Source organism: Puma concolor, chromosome B3, assembly GCF_028749965.1.
Source record: "Puma concolor isolate L17-30 chromosome B3, mPumCon1.1.hap2, whole genome shotgun sequence".
Taxonomy (NCBI): domain Eukaryota; kingdom Metazoa; phylum Chordata; class Mammalia; order Carnivora; family Felidae; genus Puma; species Puma concolor.
The window spans coordinates 147,195,868-147,213,163 of record NC_141672.1 but is presented as its reverse complement, the minus strand read 5'-3'; the positions used below and the strand labels follow the sequence as shown (position 1 = coordinate 147,213,163).

Below are 17,296 nucleotides of genomic sequence, written 5' to 3'. Positions count from 1 at the left end.
AACCTGGAATTTTTTTTTTTTTTTTTCCGTCAGGTGGCAAAAATTGCCTCGTGGTGACGATACCAAGTTCTGGTGACATGGTAAGTAAAATGGCCCTCATCATCCGCAGAGGGGGCTGGCACGAAGGTCGGGGCGCACGGGGATTCACAGAGGAGCAGCCGGTGAAAGTGAACACACACCTGCCCTGTGCACCAGGGACCTGCCCTTCGGGAGAACCAGCACCCCCGTCACTCAGCATCAGCACGGGGGCAGCCGAGACCGTGTAGAAGATGTTGATTGCCGCACGACCTTTAGCTGACGCGGGGATGACTTCAACGCCCATCGACAGGAAATGGAATGGTACTGAGTTTATTCCTACGGTGAAATACTAGGCAGCAGTTACAAGTGAACTTGATCTTTATGTTTTGTCGATAGGCCTCGAACACATGAAGATGTAAAGTGATACAGGCAATATGATAGTATTTGCTTAAGCAAAACGCGCTTGCGTATGGTTACGGATGTTTCTACACACATATTTACACACACACACACACACCGTACGTAGCTGTAAACAACTATGGACGTATACCAAATTCTTGGCAGGGCGAGAGAGGTGTGGACCTCTGTGTAGGGATTACAATGCACTCTGGTTGTATCTGTAATATTTTCTCACGACTGATAACACGGTGATAGATGGAAATCTAGTAAAATCGTAGTGATCGTTGATCCAGTGGGGGTGGGGGTGCTCGCCACACGGGGCTTTGTATTAACCTGTATCTTACACTGAGTGCGGGCTCCCAGGTCAACCGTGTCGCCTGCTCCCCGCTGTATGTTTCCGGCACTCGCGAATATGATGAGCTCTCACTCCCACCATCAGGTGCTGTTCCACGGTAAAGATGGTTCTGGAGATGTAATGGAGGTCTCTGACCGGTTAACGTTGACGTGATGAGAAGGGAGATCCCTCTGGGGGGGCCTGACCCGATCAGGTGGGCTCTTTGGCAAGAGCGTCTGGGACTTCCCTGGAGGAGATTCAGAGCCGACGGGGTATCCTCTCGCTGCTTGGTGAGGCAGACGGCCACGTTGCGCAGAGGGCCACGCAGCAGGGACGTGTGTCCGGCCTCCGGGAGCGGAGGGCCGGCCACAGCCTCCAGCAGATGAATTCTGCCAACAGTCACGCGAGCTGCTCCGAAAAGGCCCCCAGCCGCGATGGACAGCCTGGCGGAGACCTTGGACGGAGCACCCAGCTGCGTCTGTGCTCGGCCCACAGACGCCGTAGGATGAAAGCTGTGTGCTGCTTTAAGCCACCAAGTGTCACACAGCAATGGAAGAGGAGGACAAGCCCTGTCACGTGTCGGTTCTGGGGGCAGGGGGAGGGCCCAGAAATGAACAAACACCGCTTTGTTCCACAGGCTGGTGGAGGCGGCGGAAAAGTTGAAAGACACAATCTGGAGTGGCGAGAGGGGTCATGGAGATAGGACTAGGGGGTGGCCTCCGGTTGGCCACGGCCGACTGAACCCCCACTGCTACAGAGCCCTGCGCAGTGCCCGCGAATGGGGCGTCGGCCACCACAGGTGCAGATCACGTGACGGGACGGACACCTCCCTTCCTTCCCCCGGGCCCATCGGCTGGCTGGTCTCCACCTGGCGTTTTCTGCCTCCGTGAATTCCTCTTCCACCTACAACCTGGAGGAAGCCTGTCGCCAGTGGGAGAAAATGAGGTCGACACACAGGGAGAGCTGGGAGGTAAAAAGACAGGGGATCCTGAAGACGTTCGACACCCAGGTCCAGCTGAGCCTGAAGCCAGCTTGATTCCCATCCTTCCCAGTTAAAGGAACCAATAAACCCCGGGGATCCCGTTACTTCCTAGCCTTGCGTCCTCGTTAATACGGACGTTCACGCAGCCCGGTAAACGGCGGGAGAAGTTCTCACACCGTGCTCACTCCCGCCATTCCTAGACTGACGGTTCATGTGAACTAATTAAGCGCCGTGAAGTCTTGGGGGGCAGGCGCCTCGTTCCTGGGTGTCATCAGGGAGCCTGGAGGGAGCTCCGTGTGCCGAGACAGACGTGACGGGCGTCACGGCTCAAACGGTGCACACGCGTGAGTAAGGACAACACAGACATCTCACAAGGGGTTCTGCCGTCAGGCTGAGCTGTCTGGCTTGCCCGTGACCTGTGGGCGCCCTGAACGGAGGGAGGGGATGGAAGTTTTTGAAACGACAGCCTGATGCTCCGGACGTGCTGGCCACAAAGAGACCCGTGGACGCAGCCCAGCGCAGGCGGTTGCTGGAGAAACCGGAACTGTAGCCCTGTCCTGGGGCTGTGTGTTCGAGTTTCCTTCCAGAAGTGGGCGGGGGGGGGGGGGGAACCATTCGCCGTCAGACCAGCAGACCAGCACTCCAACTGGGCTCCGAACCAACAGGACGAAGTCTCTAGACGTTAGAACAAACCAGGTCATTCAGATCCGCGATCAGCTCCTGCCTGGATGTGGCCTTTCTCCTGCCGAGCTGGAGCGCAGGCCTTGGGAACCTGCCCTTGCCGTGGGGGACCCAGAAGTATCGCTCACGGCTGCTGTCCCGCTGGTCGCTGCTGGACGCTGCTGACACGGAGTCCGATTCCGTCAGGGGCGGCTCAAACTCCGGCCTGTCCCTGAGGTTCGGGGGGTGCTGTGGGCACTGGGAGCCCCGGGAGCGTGGTTTCTTGTACACGTACACCGGCCTGTCGAGTTGAGTCTCCAAGCCGTCACTCCAGGACCCGTGGGGCACCCTTCCCTGGCGCTTGGGGGCCGGGGTCTGCCTCTCTGACCTTTCGCCAACATAGAAGTGAGGAGGCCCTCGGAGGCCCGCCGGGGCGTGTGGGTGGAAAGAACCTTCCATCAGCTGCCTCCGTGGGGCATCCTCGTCTTCCTCACTCAGCTGCGGGGAGCCACCCTGCCGGGGGCCCCGGGACACAGCTTGTCGCGTGCTCCTGGGATACACTTCCACCAGGTCCCCCAGGGCATCCATCCGGAAATGTCTCTCTGGCCAGAAAGTTGGATGGGAATTTTTGTGAGAGTCTCGCTCATTAATGATGTAGTAGCTGGGGGCCTGGGGCCTGCGACCACGAGGTGCCCAGGCCGAGGGGCCCGGTCCGCCAAGGGGAGGGCTGATGTGCTGAAAGCCTTTTCGGAAAAGAGGTTCTGAGTGAGCGTCTTCGATGGGCTTTGTCAGCATCACAGGTGAGCGGGGTCTGCTCCTGTGCCGGTCACCTGTGCTCACACAAGGACCACGCGGGCGCCTGTAAGACAGAGGTGGGTAAGCGCCTGGTCCGAGCCCCTGCCTCCCGAGCGCCACCAGCCAGGGAGGCCGTGTTCTCGGCCTTTCCCTGACCACGTTCCAGAGTGTTAACATGTGCCCTGCGGATGCACGCACAGGATGGTTTGGGGACCCGGGAGAAACAGAAGCCTTTGCTCCTGCAATTCTAGAACACCTACCGGAATGATGTGCGCGGTGCATCTCCATGGAGGGAGTAGGGCAGAGGGCGCTTTGCTAACATATCTCACCCTGAGCCCCCGTTTTGTCCAGGAGCACACAGTGGGGCTAATATTAGGCCAGCGCGTGTCGGGAACGCTCCTCCGTGCCATCCCTGCCGTGGGCTGTCCGGCCGCTCAGGCACTTCCTGCCCACCCGATGGTACGGGATCCCTCCTCCCCGTCAAGGCCCCGTAGATACACTCTCTTATCGCAAGATTTCAAGTCCTCCGAGAACTTGGTCACTGTCTTTAAGAAAAAAAAGCCCAACCCCCGACAAACCCCACCCCCTCCCCCCAGCATTTTATCTGAATTGCTTTCACGGTTGTCGCGATCAATTCCAACCACATCCTCCGTGAGTTGGGGTCAGTGCGCACTCCCAGAGTGCATCCGCTGCTGTCTTGTGTGGGAGGAAGGCTCAAACAACGACAATGGACCCCAGGTAATACAGAACGACCTTGCCAATAACTTGGCCAGCCCAGAACTGAAATATAAAAGATCTTGCCAATAATATGGCCAGTGTGGAGTTAAAAAAATAAAAGAACCAACAATTATAAAAGGCATTTTCGGGGCGCCTGGGTGGCGCAGTCGGTTAAGCGTCCGACTTCAGCCAGGTCACGATCTCGCGGTCCGTGAGTTCGAGCCCCGCATCAGGCTCTGGGCTGATGGCTCAGAGCCTGGAGCCTGTTTCACATTCTGTGTCTCCCTCTCTCTCTGCCCCTCCCCCGTTCATGCTCTGTCTCTCTCTGTCCCAAAAATAAATAAAACGTTGAAAAAAAAAAAATTAAAAAAAAAAAAAAAGGCATTTTCTTCCCCTGAGGCTGTAGAAACACCTACCCTAGGTTGGCAGGAATGTTTGCTTACAGGTGATCCGGCAAAAGGCGGAGGGGGAAGAATGTGTCCTGTTTGACCCACTCTGTCACCCCCATTTCTTCTCAGTACCAGCTGGCCCCGTGGCCGGCTGGCAGAGCTGGAATTCGACGGCCTGGCCTCCTGAAACTGCTGAGGCCCTCAGATCCCTAAGGGTTCTTCAACCTGCACTTCACGGCCCTGGCCATCACCAGCAGGTGTCACGGTCAGGGAGGCAGGTTTCCAGCTGGTCTGCAGATAAGCTCACCTGTTCGTGTCCTGCCCCGGCCTGGGTTTGGACGTGCCGGAAAGAGGCGAGCTGGGGCTGCGGGGGCCTGGCTGGGGACTCGGGGGTGGGTGCTGGGCAGCGGCCTCTACCCTGCCACTCTCACTGCTGCATGAGTCCCAATTGACCACGGCGCCGTTGCTCTGGGGTGTCCCCGAGTGAGCTGAGGACAGCTGGCTGCCGAGGTCGCCGTCCTTGGGAAGCCTCTTGCTGCTTTCGTCTTGGGTTTGGATTCGGGCTGCGGGAAGAGGGTGGGACGTGAGAAGGCAGGGGTGACCCGTCTGGGCTGGTTTAGCTGCAGGAACGTCAGGACGTCCAGCTGCTGGGTGTGCAAACCATTGTGTGCCTGGGGACACACCTATCCCGCGGGCAGCCAACGTTCCGTAACCCCGATCATATCCTCACGGGGAGCTGGAAGGAGTGTGGACTCCCATGAACCCCGAGGCTTTATAGATGCATCATGTGAGGCCCCCAGAGGCAAAGCGGGTCGTTGCCCAGCTTTGGGGCTCTGGTCGTTTACCTACACAATGCATATCATAAAGCTTATACAACAATTATGAGCTTTTGGAAGCAGTTCACAGAGCATTCTGGAAGAAGACGTAGCCTGGAGCTGAAAGAGGGCCATCGGACAAAGCCACTGCCCTCCCGAGAGAGCTCCCGAGGCCCTCGGTTTTAAGGACCACCCGAACTAAATTATGTCCCGTTGGCAAGTAGTCCTTGACTTTCAGTGGGGTTTGATCGTGGGAGCTTCAGTCTTTTTCTGTAGCGGATTTTCATACATAGGGTGCTTTCTGAAAAGGGGGAGGGGCAAGGCTAACCCTTGGGCCTCCTGGCTCTTCCTCAGCGCCCCCCCCAACCCCTCACACCCTCACGAGGGGGACGGATCTAATTAGCTCTGCAGACACAGAGCCGGCCCGTGGAGCCTTTTAGGGCTTCAATCTCATTCATTTTCTGCAGGAGAACGTGGCCTGTGCCCTTTCAGCACTGCGGGGTGATCCCTCCGTGGTCTCTTCGTGGCCCCGGGGGCAGACGGGGGGGGCCCCGGGGGCCCACCTCCTTCCTTCCGGCCACACCAGCTCTCTGCAGGAGGGGGAGCCTGGGCGGGAACAAGTTTGTCGGGGCCCCTGGAGAATTTGGGGAGAGAAGGCCAGGCCCAGCTGGCATTGCCCTGCGGGAGTGGGACGAGGGGTGCCCTCAGAAGGCTGCACCTGGGGCACCGACGGGGGGAGGGGGGGTCTCGCAAGGAGGAAATGGCCATCGAGAGGTACAGAAAAGTTAACAAGACAAGGGCGTCCGTATGGGTTTGCTCCAGATTTCTCTGCTGCTTTTTCTCTCCTGACTCAAACTCTCCTTCTGATTTCAGACATGTTTCGGTGCTATTCACAGGCCTGGGTATGACGGAAAAATTATAAGTTTAAACCAATATTTATAGCCCTATTTTATTGTGCCTAGTTCATTGTGAAAACCACAGTTTATCAGGCATTTGTATTGGTAGCACACCTTAAACGGCTGTATTGAAAACATTGTTTTTAATGTTTATTTTTGAGACAGCAGGAGGCAGAGTGCGAGCAGGGGAGGGGCAGAGAGAGAGGGAGACACAGAATCGGAAGCAGGCTCCAGGCTCCAAGCGGTTAGCACAGAGCCCAGCGCGGGGCTTGAACCCACAAACCGTGAGATCACGACCTGAGCCAAAGTGGGACGCTCAACTGACTCAGCCACCCAGGTGCCCCCGAACTGCTGTATTTTTAAATGCCCCCCCCCCCCCCCCCCCCCCGCTGCTCCAACTGAGGCATGAGGCATTTTTGTTTCTACTTACCCTCTACCATTTGGGCAACCTTTTTCTTGTCTTCAGATCTGGCCTAAAATACAAATAATAAGCATGTTTGCTTTGGTTTTAGCAGGAAGAAGTAATGAACACTATTCTGGGGGGGGGGGGGGGAATTCACGTGTGACTGCTCACGCCTTGGGCCAAGAGCCTATGACTGCTATCACTTGGGGACAGCGTACTCGGGGACTCGGGCCTTGCTTAAATGAATAAACGCCGACACCCCAGAGCTGAAGTTTTACCCAGCAGGTTTTATTTTTAGGGCCAGCTGTTCGACAGACCGGGTGTCGATTCTGCCAATATGGTCAACCTGAGACACAGATGAGGAAATACAGATCAACATGGGACGTGTATGTTTCCCCAAAACGCCTTCTGTAGCTCCACGTCCGTTTCTTATGATGGTTCACGGAACTGTTTCTTTGCCCGAGCCGATACTCACAGGAGTTAACGGTTTTCAAAGTTGAAAAAGGCGGATGTTTTTTGCGTGGGGCTCTGGGACTGGGGTGGGGCGAGGAGGCAGCCAGGAGTGGCATTGTAGGGAGGCACCGCCCACTCTCGGCTGCGTGGGGCAGGGTCAGCGGGAGCCCGAGAGCCCGTGCCTCCCTTGCCTCACCCCGTCCTGGCCGGGGCGGTGTGCAGAGAGGGGACACCGTGCCCACGCTGGCCCTGTTAGTCTCCTTCTGACCGTCCTGAGAGCTAAGTCCCAGATGGGAGAGGGGGTGACGACACTGGAGCCTGAAAGTCATGAAAAAGGTGCGTCTTTGGGTCCAAACAGAGTGCGTGGGCTCAGATGTGCAAGTTGACACAGAACGGGAAAGGGGCCCTTTTTCCTTCCTGTGAGTGGGTCGCGGCCCACAGAAGAGCCCTGCACCCTGAGTCCCTGGGGCAGCCACAAGAGGGCGCTGATGCGCTCAGGGCATCAGCAAGGCCGCGGTGGGCGGGAGTCAGCTAGTTCCTGGGCCAATGGGAGCTGTCCCTGGGATTTCTTAGAAAGAACTCTGCTGGAGCCTGGGGGAGGCGTGGCCTTGTGCCCCGGAGGTGGCCAAGAGTCCTCGGAATCCGGAAAGGTGACCTCACCGGTATTCCCTTGCGGGCGAGAGCTGCCCCGCGGCGGACGCGCAGTCACGACGGCAGAGACGAGGCCGTGCTTACGTTTTGGATTTGCATTCTGAGCTGCTGGTTGCTGAGCTTTAAGGATCTTGCGATGCTCTGAAGGTAATAGATGACCATGCTGGGACGGAAGAACACAGGCCACGCGTGAGCCCCCCTCGCCTCCTGCTGCCGGCCGCCCGGGGCGCGCTCGCGGCCAGGCTGGTGCGGGATGATTTCAGCGTCTGTCCGACAAGACGACGATAGCGGCATTCGGCCCCATCGCAGCGGCCTCGGCGGAACGAAGCCCGCCGTCCCTCCCTCCACGGCTCCCGCCTGGGTCATCAGGCTCTACGCGGGACTTTGCAATGAACTCGTGGCTTTTATTGGGTTATTGGAGAGCAGCGCTCTCTCGGTGGCCAGGGCTGCAGAAGTCCCCCAAGCCTGGCAGGTGCAGAAGTCCCCCGAGCCTGGCGGGGAGCGGGGTGTGTGCGTCGCGTGTGGTACTCACAACAGCAGCAGTGTGGCCGGCAGGATGACCACGGGGCTGCTGACGTACCCCACCACGGAGCCGAACCACGCGGGGAAGTCCTCCTCGATGGTCTCCGACACGACGTCGTACATCTTCTCTTGTCCGCTGCGAGGAAGACAGAACCCCAGATGGCGTTGCTTTTGGCAGGAGGACTCTACGGACCGTCAAGCAACAGCCGTATGGCTGGAGCCCCGTCCTCGGGGTCAGGTGCCAAGGGAGGGTAGATACCCCAAAGTGTAAGACATGCAACATTCCTAAGCTTTTGTATGACTTGTCCGACTGATGGGAGATTCGAAGGTGGAGTCAGCGATCACCGTGTGTGCATGTGCGTTTTAAGGACGGTAAATGTCCCCGATAGTTTTGAACCCGACCTGAAGGGAAAGCTAGGCAGACAGCTCTGGGCCCTGCTACCCTGATGCAGTTAGAGAAGTAACGTAGAATGAAAAGGGACGTGGGTTAGCGTTTGATAACGGCTTCCTGAGCTCTGGAAGGGACAAGCACCCAGGTGACCTCCTCTGTCGCACAGCAGGCTGTACCGTTTTGATAGGCGCTATCTTTTCCAGAAGAGCACGGAGATGCTCTCCCAGCCTGCCGTCAGGGAAAGGGCGCTCACCGGTCCTGGACTCCCAGGCTGTGGGTTCGAGACCCTTCTCTGCTGTTGACCTGTTCCGTCGGCCGCGAAGAGAATTCCCTTCAAGGCAGGGGCCCTTCCCCTAGAGCTCAGTCGCTCAGGGCAGAGGAGACAGACCCGAAGTAACTTACCTGAAGGGCCCGCAGTTCAGAGACGGCTTGTACCGAGCAATAGCAAAGACGGTGGGCAGCATGCACAGAAACAGCATGAACAGGAGCATCGCCAGGTAGAAGTTGTTGGATCTGCGAAGAAACCGCGTGCCGCCTGCCGAGTCCCTTCTGTGACAGTTGACACGATGGTATGCCCAAACCGACACCCACACCGAGGCTCTGACTCTTTAGACAGAAAACTCCTCCTCCTTCAGGAGGCTCCCGGGGCATTGGGGAGGGGGGGAGCTCAGTCGGTTGAGCCTCCGACTTCGGCTCAGGTCGTGATCTCACGGTTTGTGGGTTCGAGCCCCGCGTCGGGCTCTGTGCTGACAGCTCGGAGCCTGGCGCCTGCTTCGGACTCTGTGTCTCCCTCTCTCTCTCTGCCTTTCCCCTGCTTGCACTCTCTGTCTCTGTCTCTCTTCCAAAAATAAATAAATATTTTAAAAATTAAAAAAAAAAAAAGATGCTCGGGGGGCGCAGGAGTGGCTCAGTCAGTTAAGCGTCTGACTCTTGATTTCTGCTCAGGTCATGATCTCAAGGTTCGTGGGTTCTGCCCACATCAGGTTCTGTGCTGCTGCACGGGGCCTGCTCGAGACTCACTCTCCCTCTCTCTCTGACCCTCCCCTGCTCGCTCGCTCTCTCTTTCTCAAAACAAAGAAACATTTTTTAAAAAGTTTAAAAGGACGCTCAGGGGACTGTTGAAGGCAGCCCTGTTCCTAGCAGGGCGGGGAACACCCCACGCGCCCACCGACAGGAGCAGGGATAAAGGCCCTGGGGTGCTCTCCTTAGGAAGCCCCGCACGAGCACAGGGCTGACGGTACACAAAGCAAGAAACCGGGAAACGCGGCGCCCTTAGGAGTCGGTAACGAGGGAAATCGAGTGCAAGGGGGGCTTCCGGGTATGACTCTGGGTCTGCTTCTTGATCTGGGTGCTGGTTCCCTACTCGCATTCGGTTCGTGCGCGTTTACGCCTTGTGCCTTTTCTAGATGGTTCTTAGACCAGGAAGGCGTTTCAAAACAAATGTGAGGAGCTGGGGAGGAGTGAATCGGAGTCGATCTGGGGGCGGGGGCTTCAGGGGACATGCGACCGGAGGACGGCCGGGCCAGGGCCGGGCGGCCGCTGGGACACCCCTTGCGGCACGTGGCCCCGGGGCCGGGAGGCCCGACGAGCCCTCCGTGTGCAGCGGCCGCGGTTCCCACTCACCTGGAGGCTCGGAACACCTGCTGGTGGGGCACGTTGCAGGTGAGCACGGCCCAGCTCCTCAGGTACATGAGCCCGATCAGCTTGAGCACGTTGAACGCCGGGAGGCACGGGGAGAAGAAGGCCCCCATCCTGCAGCACAGGGGAGGCGGTGAGCTGTGCCGCTTCGGACGCTTGGGGCGTCCCCGCGATGCCTAAGGAACCGGAGACACCCCGGAGGGGCCGGGAGCCGGGCCGCCCGGCTCGCGGACACGGCCGGTCACCCCCGCGGGCGAGGAGTGACCCTGTGACGCCGCCCCTGCCGCGCGGGTGTGCTCGGCGTTTGTGTCTGCCTCCTCGTGCAGCGGGGGGGCACACACGTTCGCCCCAACACCTGATAGTCGGCCTCGGGCCACCCCGCTTTCCCGAGAGACCCGCCTTAGTACCTCTTGTCGCGCATAGAAATCCCAAGAGGATCTTTGCTTTCTCGCTTTGACAAAATTGCCCATACGGCAGTCCCCTCCAGGTCTGCAGGGCTCTGTTCCAAGACCCCCGCGCTGGGGGACAGTGCTGAACCCCGCATACACCGGGTTTTCCTACACACCCCCCCCCCAGGTGATGAAGTTTAACCTGCAAGGTAGGCACTACGAGATTAACAAGAACTCCCAGTAAAACAGAACCATTAGAAGATGATGTCACAAAAGGTCTATGAAAGTGGCCTCCCTCTCAAACTATCTTATGAACTGCACTCACCCTTCTTCTTGCCACGATGTGAGATTACTGTACTTATAAAAGTGCCTGATGCTGAGCAAAATATTAAATAAGCGTTGGGTGTGGCCTTAAATACTGCATTTGTGAAACCTGTGCAAAAGGGAGCGGACTATAAGGGTACAGACTTTGAGGAAACGTTACTCGATGCTTCTCTATGCCTCATGCATTTTACTGAATGATTAGGGAGAGAGATTGTGTTTTCTGAATGCACGGAGCCTCCGAAAAGAAGGATGGAAACTTCTTTTCCTTGCCTGCATTTGAACAGACAGCACTGCGTGTGGTCCGACAGGCAAAGCCAGAGGCGGAGGCTTGACTCGGGGAGCTCCCCGCCGTGCTCCCACAGACACGCGCGTATGTGGGGGTCCCTTTGCGTCTTCGGTGTCCTTAGGAAAAAGATTGCCTTGGCCGGGAGTTGCCCCGCGTGAATGGATTTCATCCCAGGATGGGTCTCTCTGTCTGGACGATGGCCATGCTCTGGGCTCAGTGTCTCCATGAAAATATGGAGGCACATGGGAGGGACAGTGGGGAGCTGAGGGCGGGCCTGGACCCAGCTGTGACACAGCCACTCCCTGGAACTCCTGGGGGCTCAGCAGACTGTGTTCCCAGCCGTCCCCCAACCTCCCAGCAGCTTATTCTAATGGTTCCTGCGCATATATATATATATATATATATATATATATATATATATATTTGGGGGGGGCTGTGACTAATAGTGGCCTAAATACAGTCTATTTCTTTTCTCGTTCCTTTCTGCAAAATGCTTAGAAAGCCATTGCTAAAAAGCCATAGTAAAATTAACTACACTTGCAAGATGGTCTAGTTAGGAACTGTTTATGTCGCTTTTAATTCTTATGACTGTTACAATCGTGTCCCGTCCAGATTGAGTAAGGCAAAATCTTTGTCCGGGGGCGCCTGGGGGGCTCAGTTGGTTAAGCCTCTGACTCTTGATTTCGGCTCAGGTCATGGTCTCACGGTTTGTGAGTTGGAGGCCCGCGTCGGGCTCAGCGCTGACGGCACGGAGCCTGCTTGGGATTCTGTCTCTGTCTCTTTCTCCCTGCCCCCCTCCCCCGATCACGCTCCCTCTCTCAAAATAAATAAATAGGGGCGCCTGGGTGGCGCAGTTGGTTAAGCGTCCGACTTCAGCCAGGTCACGATCTCGCGCTCCGTGAGTTCGAGCCCTGCGTCGGGCTCTGGGCTGATGGCTCAGAGCCTGGAGCCTGTTTCCGATTCTGTGTCTCCCTCTCTCTCTGCCCCTTGCCCGTTCATGCTCTGTCTCTCTCTGTCCCCAAAATAAATAAACGTTGAAAAAAAAATTAAAAAAAAAAAATAAAAAATAAATAAATAAACTTAAAAAAAAAAATATTAGCCTGGATGAGAGGTACACAAAGGTAAGAAGGAGCTTTGATACTTACCAAATCATTCCTTGGTTGTAGACTAAATGTAACACGTTCTCTGCTATTTTGAATTCCCCGTATTCAGGCTACAAGAGAAAAGGAACTTTCACATTAAAAAAACGGTTCCAGGGGTGCCTGGGTGGCTCAGTGGGTTAAGCATCCAACTCCGGCTCAGGTCATGATCTCACGGTTCGTGAGTGCGAGCCCCGCGTCGGGCTCTGGGCTGACAGCTCGGAGCCTGGAGCCTGCTTCGGATTCTGGGTCTCCCTCTCTCTCTGCCCCTCCCCTGCTCACGCTCTGTCTCGTCTCTCTCTCTCTCAAAGATAATATATAAATGTTAAAAAAATAAATAAACGGTTCCAAAGTTCCTTGTGCGAACCAGTTCATGATAGTCACGTGCAAAGGGTTCTTTGGTGTTACAGACACAGAGAGATCGCGGTCTGCGTGGCCACCCCAGGAAACAGTACGGCTGAGATCGAGAAAGCAACTCAGCCCTGTGCACCCTCCCCTCTTCCCTCCCATTTCAGCCACATCAGGAGAGGAGGGTGCAGCCATAGGAGCTTCCCCGTGGACCCAGCATCTCACTTACAAACTTGCTTTCCAGGTCCCAGCACCAGTAGTCGCTCAGGTACCGGACGAAAAGTCCTCGGAAGAAATCGATGAGCAGAATGCTGGCCACGGTGAAGAGCATGTCGATGATGGAAAGCTTCAGCATCTCCTGGAACACAGGGGGTCCTTGGGGCCACCTCCTCCTGCAGGGCCCCCAACCTCTGCCAGTCCCCACGCCACCCCCACCCCCCCACCGTGGCGTCTTCGCGTCTGGTGCCTAATGGGCGTTCAACGAATATTTGTTCATCTGAATTTGAATTTTGGTATCTGAGTCCAACCTGACATGAAACCAGGACAGAACCTGAGGTCTGTGGTTCTAAGGCACTGGAGACCACTTGGGGCCAGCGATTCAAGTTCACAGGACAGACAATAACCTGGGGGGTGTGGGGGGGTTGCTGAGATTCTCTGCATGAGATCCCGTATGGGGAGGCTGAGCCTGGAGCGGATGCCCGGGTTCAGACCTGCCTTCTGCTCTTTACTGTCTGTGTCCACGGGCAAATACCTTCACCCCTGGAGTCTCAGTTTCCCCGCGTGTGTCTACAAGGAGGGTCACGATAGGGTCTCATGGGGACTAAGCGCTTAACACGGGGCCGGCACGTAGCCAACACTGCATGGGTCTTTGTGCCGATTGTTACCATCGAATCGGAGAAAATCGGAAATGCTCACTGAACCTGAGTTTCCTTTCCTATAAAACAGAGGTAGTGACCCTTCAGAACGAAGTGATGAATGGCTGTGGAGGGGCTTTACGAGGGACCGAGGGAACCACCTGGCCGACGTATGTCTCCCAGCACTGGTCTTGAAGACTCTGGGTGTAGATGGCGGTCTTGTTGGCCCCCGCGAGGGGCAAGGGGGGGGTCGGCAGGCCAGCCTCCTCTGGGGTCCACATTCCGCTTCTCCCGAGCCCGGTCCCGGGCCCACGCGTGGCCCATTTCTCCCCTTCAGGGGCCGCACTGGCGGCAGAGAAGACGGTAGACCCCGTCCAGTGGCTCGCGTTACTGCTGGTGGCAGCTTCCTGCGGGGGCGACGGAAGGAAGCAAAAAAGATTGCTGCGTGTTTGTAAATAAGAATCGTAGACACCCAGAACAGCGCTGCTTGGGAATAATCTCCCTCCGCCTCTCTCTTTCTCACTGTGTCTGCCTCCCTGTCCGTCTCCGTCTATCTGTCCACTCTCTCTCTCTAGCTGGGTGGTTGGCCCCTTCAGCCCCGGCCTCCAGACACCGTCCAGGTTAACACCCGGCGCATCTTCTCGCCCCCGCGAGCGCGTCGGGACAGTCGTCACCCCGTGTTACGGAGGAGCAGGCTGAGGCTGACGGGGACGTTCCGGGGCAGTGTGCGGGCGCATCGCGAGTAAGGGACCCGTCCGTGTGGCGCCACGGCCGCTTCTGCCCGTGGGAGCCTTCGGAAGGTGGCGCCGGCCGACGCCCCCTCCCCCTCCCCCCTCCCCCACCACGTGGGGCGCCTCACAGGTGCCGCGGGCTTACAAGGGGCGCCGGAGCTGCCCTGGGCGGGCCCGGGAGGGGGGCCCCCTCTGAACTGTCCCCACGCGTGCTCGCGTTCTCCCCAGCGCCTCAGTGAGTCTCACGGACAGCCTCCCTTCCCGGGATCGTCCCCTTTCGCCGCAGATGCCCGCCTCGTCCCGATGGATGGAGCTCACAGAGGCGGGGCGGCCCGGGCAAGGGAGCAGGAGTCGAGACGCCCCGCTCCCCTCTCCCGGCCGGGTCACTCGCCAGCCATAAGCTCCGGCCTCAGTTTCTTTAGCTTGGAAGCGGGGCTAATTCTGCTCTCTTTGCCTTGAGAAGGCCACAGCTGAGTTGAGTGGTGAACGAGACGAATGGAGGGCAAGAGTAAGCGGTGACAATGTCCGCAAGGGTGATGGCCCCGGTGGGTGTGCGTGTGTGCGCGTGTGTGTACACGTGCGCGCGGGTGTGTACACGTGCACGCATGTGTGAGTACGTGTGTGCATGTGTATGTGTGCGCGCGTGCACGTGTATATCTGGGTGCACGCACATGCATGTGTGTATGCATGTGCATGTGTGCTGGGCGTGTGTGCATGTGTTTGCATGTGCACGTGCAGGCATGTGTGTGCACACGTGTGCGCACACCCATGTGTGCACGCATGCATGCGTACATGTATGTGCACGTACATGCGTGTTTACACGTGTGTATGCATGTGCACGTGTATGTGCTGCACGTGTGTGCATGTGTGCGTGTGTTTGTGTGTGTGCGTGCAGGCATGCGTGCATGTGTACACGTGTGTGTGCGTACATGCGTGTTTACATGTGTGTATGCATGTGCACGTGTATTGCTGCACGTGTGTGCATGTGCGCATGTGTTTGTATGTGTGCGTGCAGGCATGCGTGTGCGTGCATGTGCGTGTGTGCACAAGTGGGCATGCATGCGTGTGTGTGTGCGTGTGTGTGTGCCTGTGCGCGTACAGGCGTGGCAGTGATGATGGGACAGGGGCCTCTGCCGAGGACGGCACTCACCTCAGCGCTCATGCTGTTAACTTTGTCCAGGAGAGCGATGATCAGGCTGTAGAGGTTCCCCAGGTACAGCACGAGGACCCTGAAAACACACGCCCGCCTGGAGAGAGAGCCCCACACGCAAGCCCGAGGTTCTGGACGTGCCCCACTTGGGAGCGAATCTCACGGTCACCCCGAGACAGTGGCTGCCCCACGCGGTTCCCTTCAGAATCATATGGGGGGGGGGAATAAAAATTCCAGAGCGGTAAAAATAAAAATTTCAGCCGGTCTGGATGGGGCCTGGGGACCCCTTCAGGCCCCGTCCTGGGGGCAGCATACTAAAGCCGCTAGTGTCGCAGGAAGCGTGTGAGCTGAGGAGGTGGGGCTCTGGAGGGTCGTGTAAATTACGCGTCCTTGTGTCCCCATTCCTGGTTCGTAAGGTGATTTTCCAGGCAGGGTCTCATTCGAGCCTCCCAACCGGTCAGGCGCGCGCTGAAGGGACAAGTGGATTGCAACACGGGGCCAGTGAGCGGCTCAGGTCCAGAGTTCTCCAGAGGCGGAACACCACCTGAGCGCCGCGGGGTCTGCTTCCCACACACGGGTCAGGCCGCCAGCCGCTCGGGGGACTCTGGGCAGCTGTGAGCGGGGGGTCAGCCGGCCACCGATCAGAGACGCGCTCCCGGCCGGGCAAACACGCCCTGGGATCTCCCAGCACACGGCCTGAGCCTTGGCAGACGCGCGTCGGGGACAACGAGGCCAGACAGGCGAGCGATGGGTTCACCAGCTCCTCCCGGGGACCCTGACTGGCACTTAGGGGGTCACGAAACCGGTACAGGTGCATGAAGAAGAGAAACGGCTTTATCCCGAGGACCAGACTCCAAGCTGATGCTTGGCGTCGCCCCTCGGTCCTCAAGGCCCCGTTGTTCACAGGTGCAGTTCAGACATGTGGGTGGGAGCCAGCAGGGGGGTCTGGGGCATCACTGCCACCGGCCCTGGCTCGCCCCTCCACTCCCTGCACAGAGGAGCCCTGGATCCCCCCTCGACTCCCTGCACAGAGGAGCCCTGGCTCTCCCTCGACTCCCGGTGCACCCAGCCAGAACCCGTTTGTCTCTGCATTTGGGGCACCGGCACAGGGCAGGACCCTCCGAATATGCTCAGAAGTGCTGCCCGACAGGAGAACAGAGGATTAACACGTGTTTTCCTGGTCCCCCTTTGCTCTGGGCCTCCCCGGGCCCTGGACAAAAGGTGACATGATCTGCTGTGGTGAGTTAATGGGACTAAAACAATATGTCTTGCTCTTATGACCAGAATTAGACCTAATTTGTCTCGGGCGAGTCTCTTGATGACTCTGTTTCTCTAGCTTTGACCGTGAATAACGAGACCGATCTGTAGAATACGATTGCTGTTAGAACCAATGAAGTAATAGAATTGATCCTCCCCGATGCTTGCTGGTGAGGACAGAGCTGAGGCAGACACTTCTCTCTCTCAGGTCAAGATCGGGGCTGGGCACAGGAGGAGGACCGGGTTTGGGCCGGTTTGGAATCTCATCCTGGAGCCACCCTGGGTGGGGAGGTTTCTGCAGACCCCTTGTGGGCTTTTTCTTTCTTTCCTTCCTTCCTTCCTTCCTTCCTTCCTTCCTTCCTTCCTTTTCTTTTTCTTTCTTTCCTTCTTTTCTTTCTTTCTTTCTTTCTTTCTTTCTTTCTTTCTTTCTTTCCTTTCTTTTCTTTCTTTCTTCTTTCTTTCTTTCTTTCTTTCTTTCTTTCTTTCTTTCTTTCTTTCCTTCTTTCTTATTTAATTCCAGTTAGCTAACATCTACAACACCCAGCACTCATCCCAACAGGTGCCCTCCTTAATGCCCATCCCCCATCTAGCCCATCCCCCCTACCCCTCTCCAGTGACCCTCAGTTTGTTCTCTGTATTTAAGGGTCTCTTACGGTTTTTAACCCCCTCTCTGTTTTTATCTTACTTTTCTTCCCTTCCCCTATGTTCATCTGTTATGTTTCTCGCATTCCACACACGAGTGACTTAGTTTGCTT

The 17,296-nt window shown here is 57.2% G+C and overlaps 1 protein-coding gene across 1 annotated transcript in view; it reads right to left on the bottom strand.

The window, feature by feature from the left end:
• Nucleotides 1–323: 323 nt before the first annotated feature.
• Nucleotides 324–17,296, bottom strand: part of TMC3 (transmembrane channel like 3) — a 41,817-nt gene continuing 24,844 nt past the window's right edge. The window contains exons 12-22 of the mRNA XM_086711727.1: nt 15,285–15,363; nt 13,565–13,810; nt 12,779–12,907; nt 12,208–12,275; nt 10,049–10,177; nt 8,828–8,938; nt 8,045–8,170; nt 7,597–7,675; nt 6,436–6,478; nt 4,602–4,857; nt 324–3,252 (exon numbers count right to left, since the gene is read on the bottom strand). Of these exons, the coding sequence (XP_086567853.1) occupies nt 2,409–3,252; nt 4,602–4,857; nt 6,436–6,478; nt 7,597–7,675; nt 8,045–8,170; nt 8,828–8,938; nt 10,049–10,177; nt 12,208–12,275; nt 12,779–12,907; nt 13,565–13,810; nt 15,285–15,363 (2,110 nt within the window). The 3' untranslated portion in view covers nt 324–2,408. The remainder of the gene's footprint in view (nt 3,253–4,601; nt 4,858–6,435; nt 6,479–7,596; nt 7,676–8,044; nt 8,171–8,827; nt 8,939–10,048; nt 10,178–12,207; nt 12,276–12,778; nt 12,908–13,564; nt 13,811–15,284; nt 15,364–17,296) is intronic.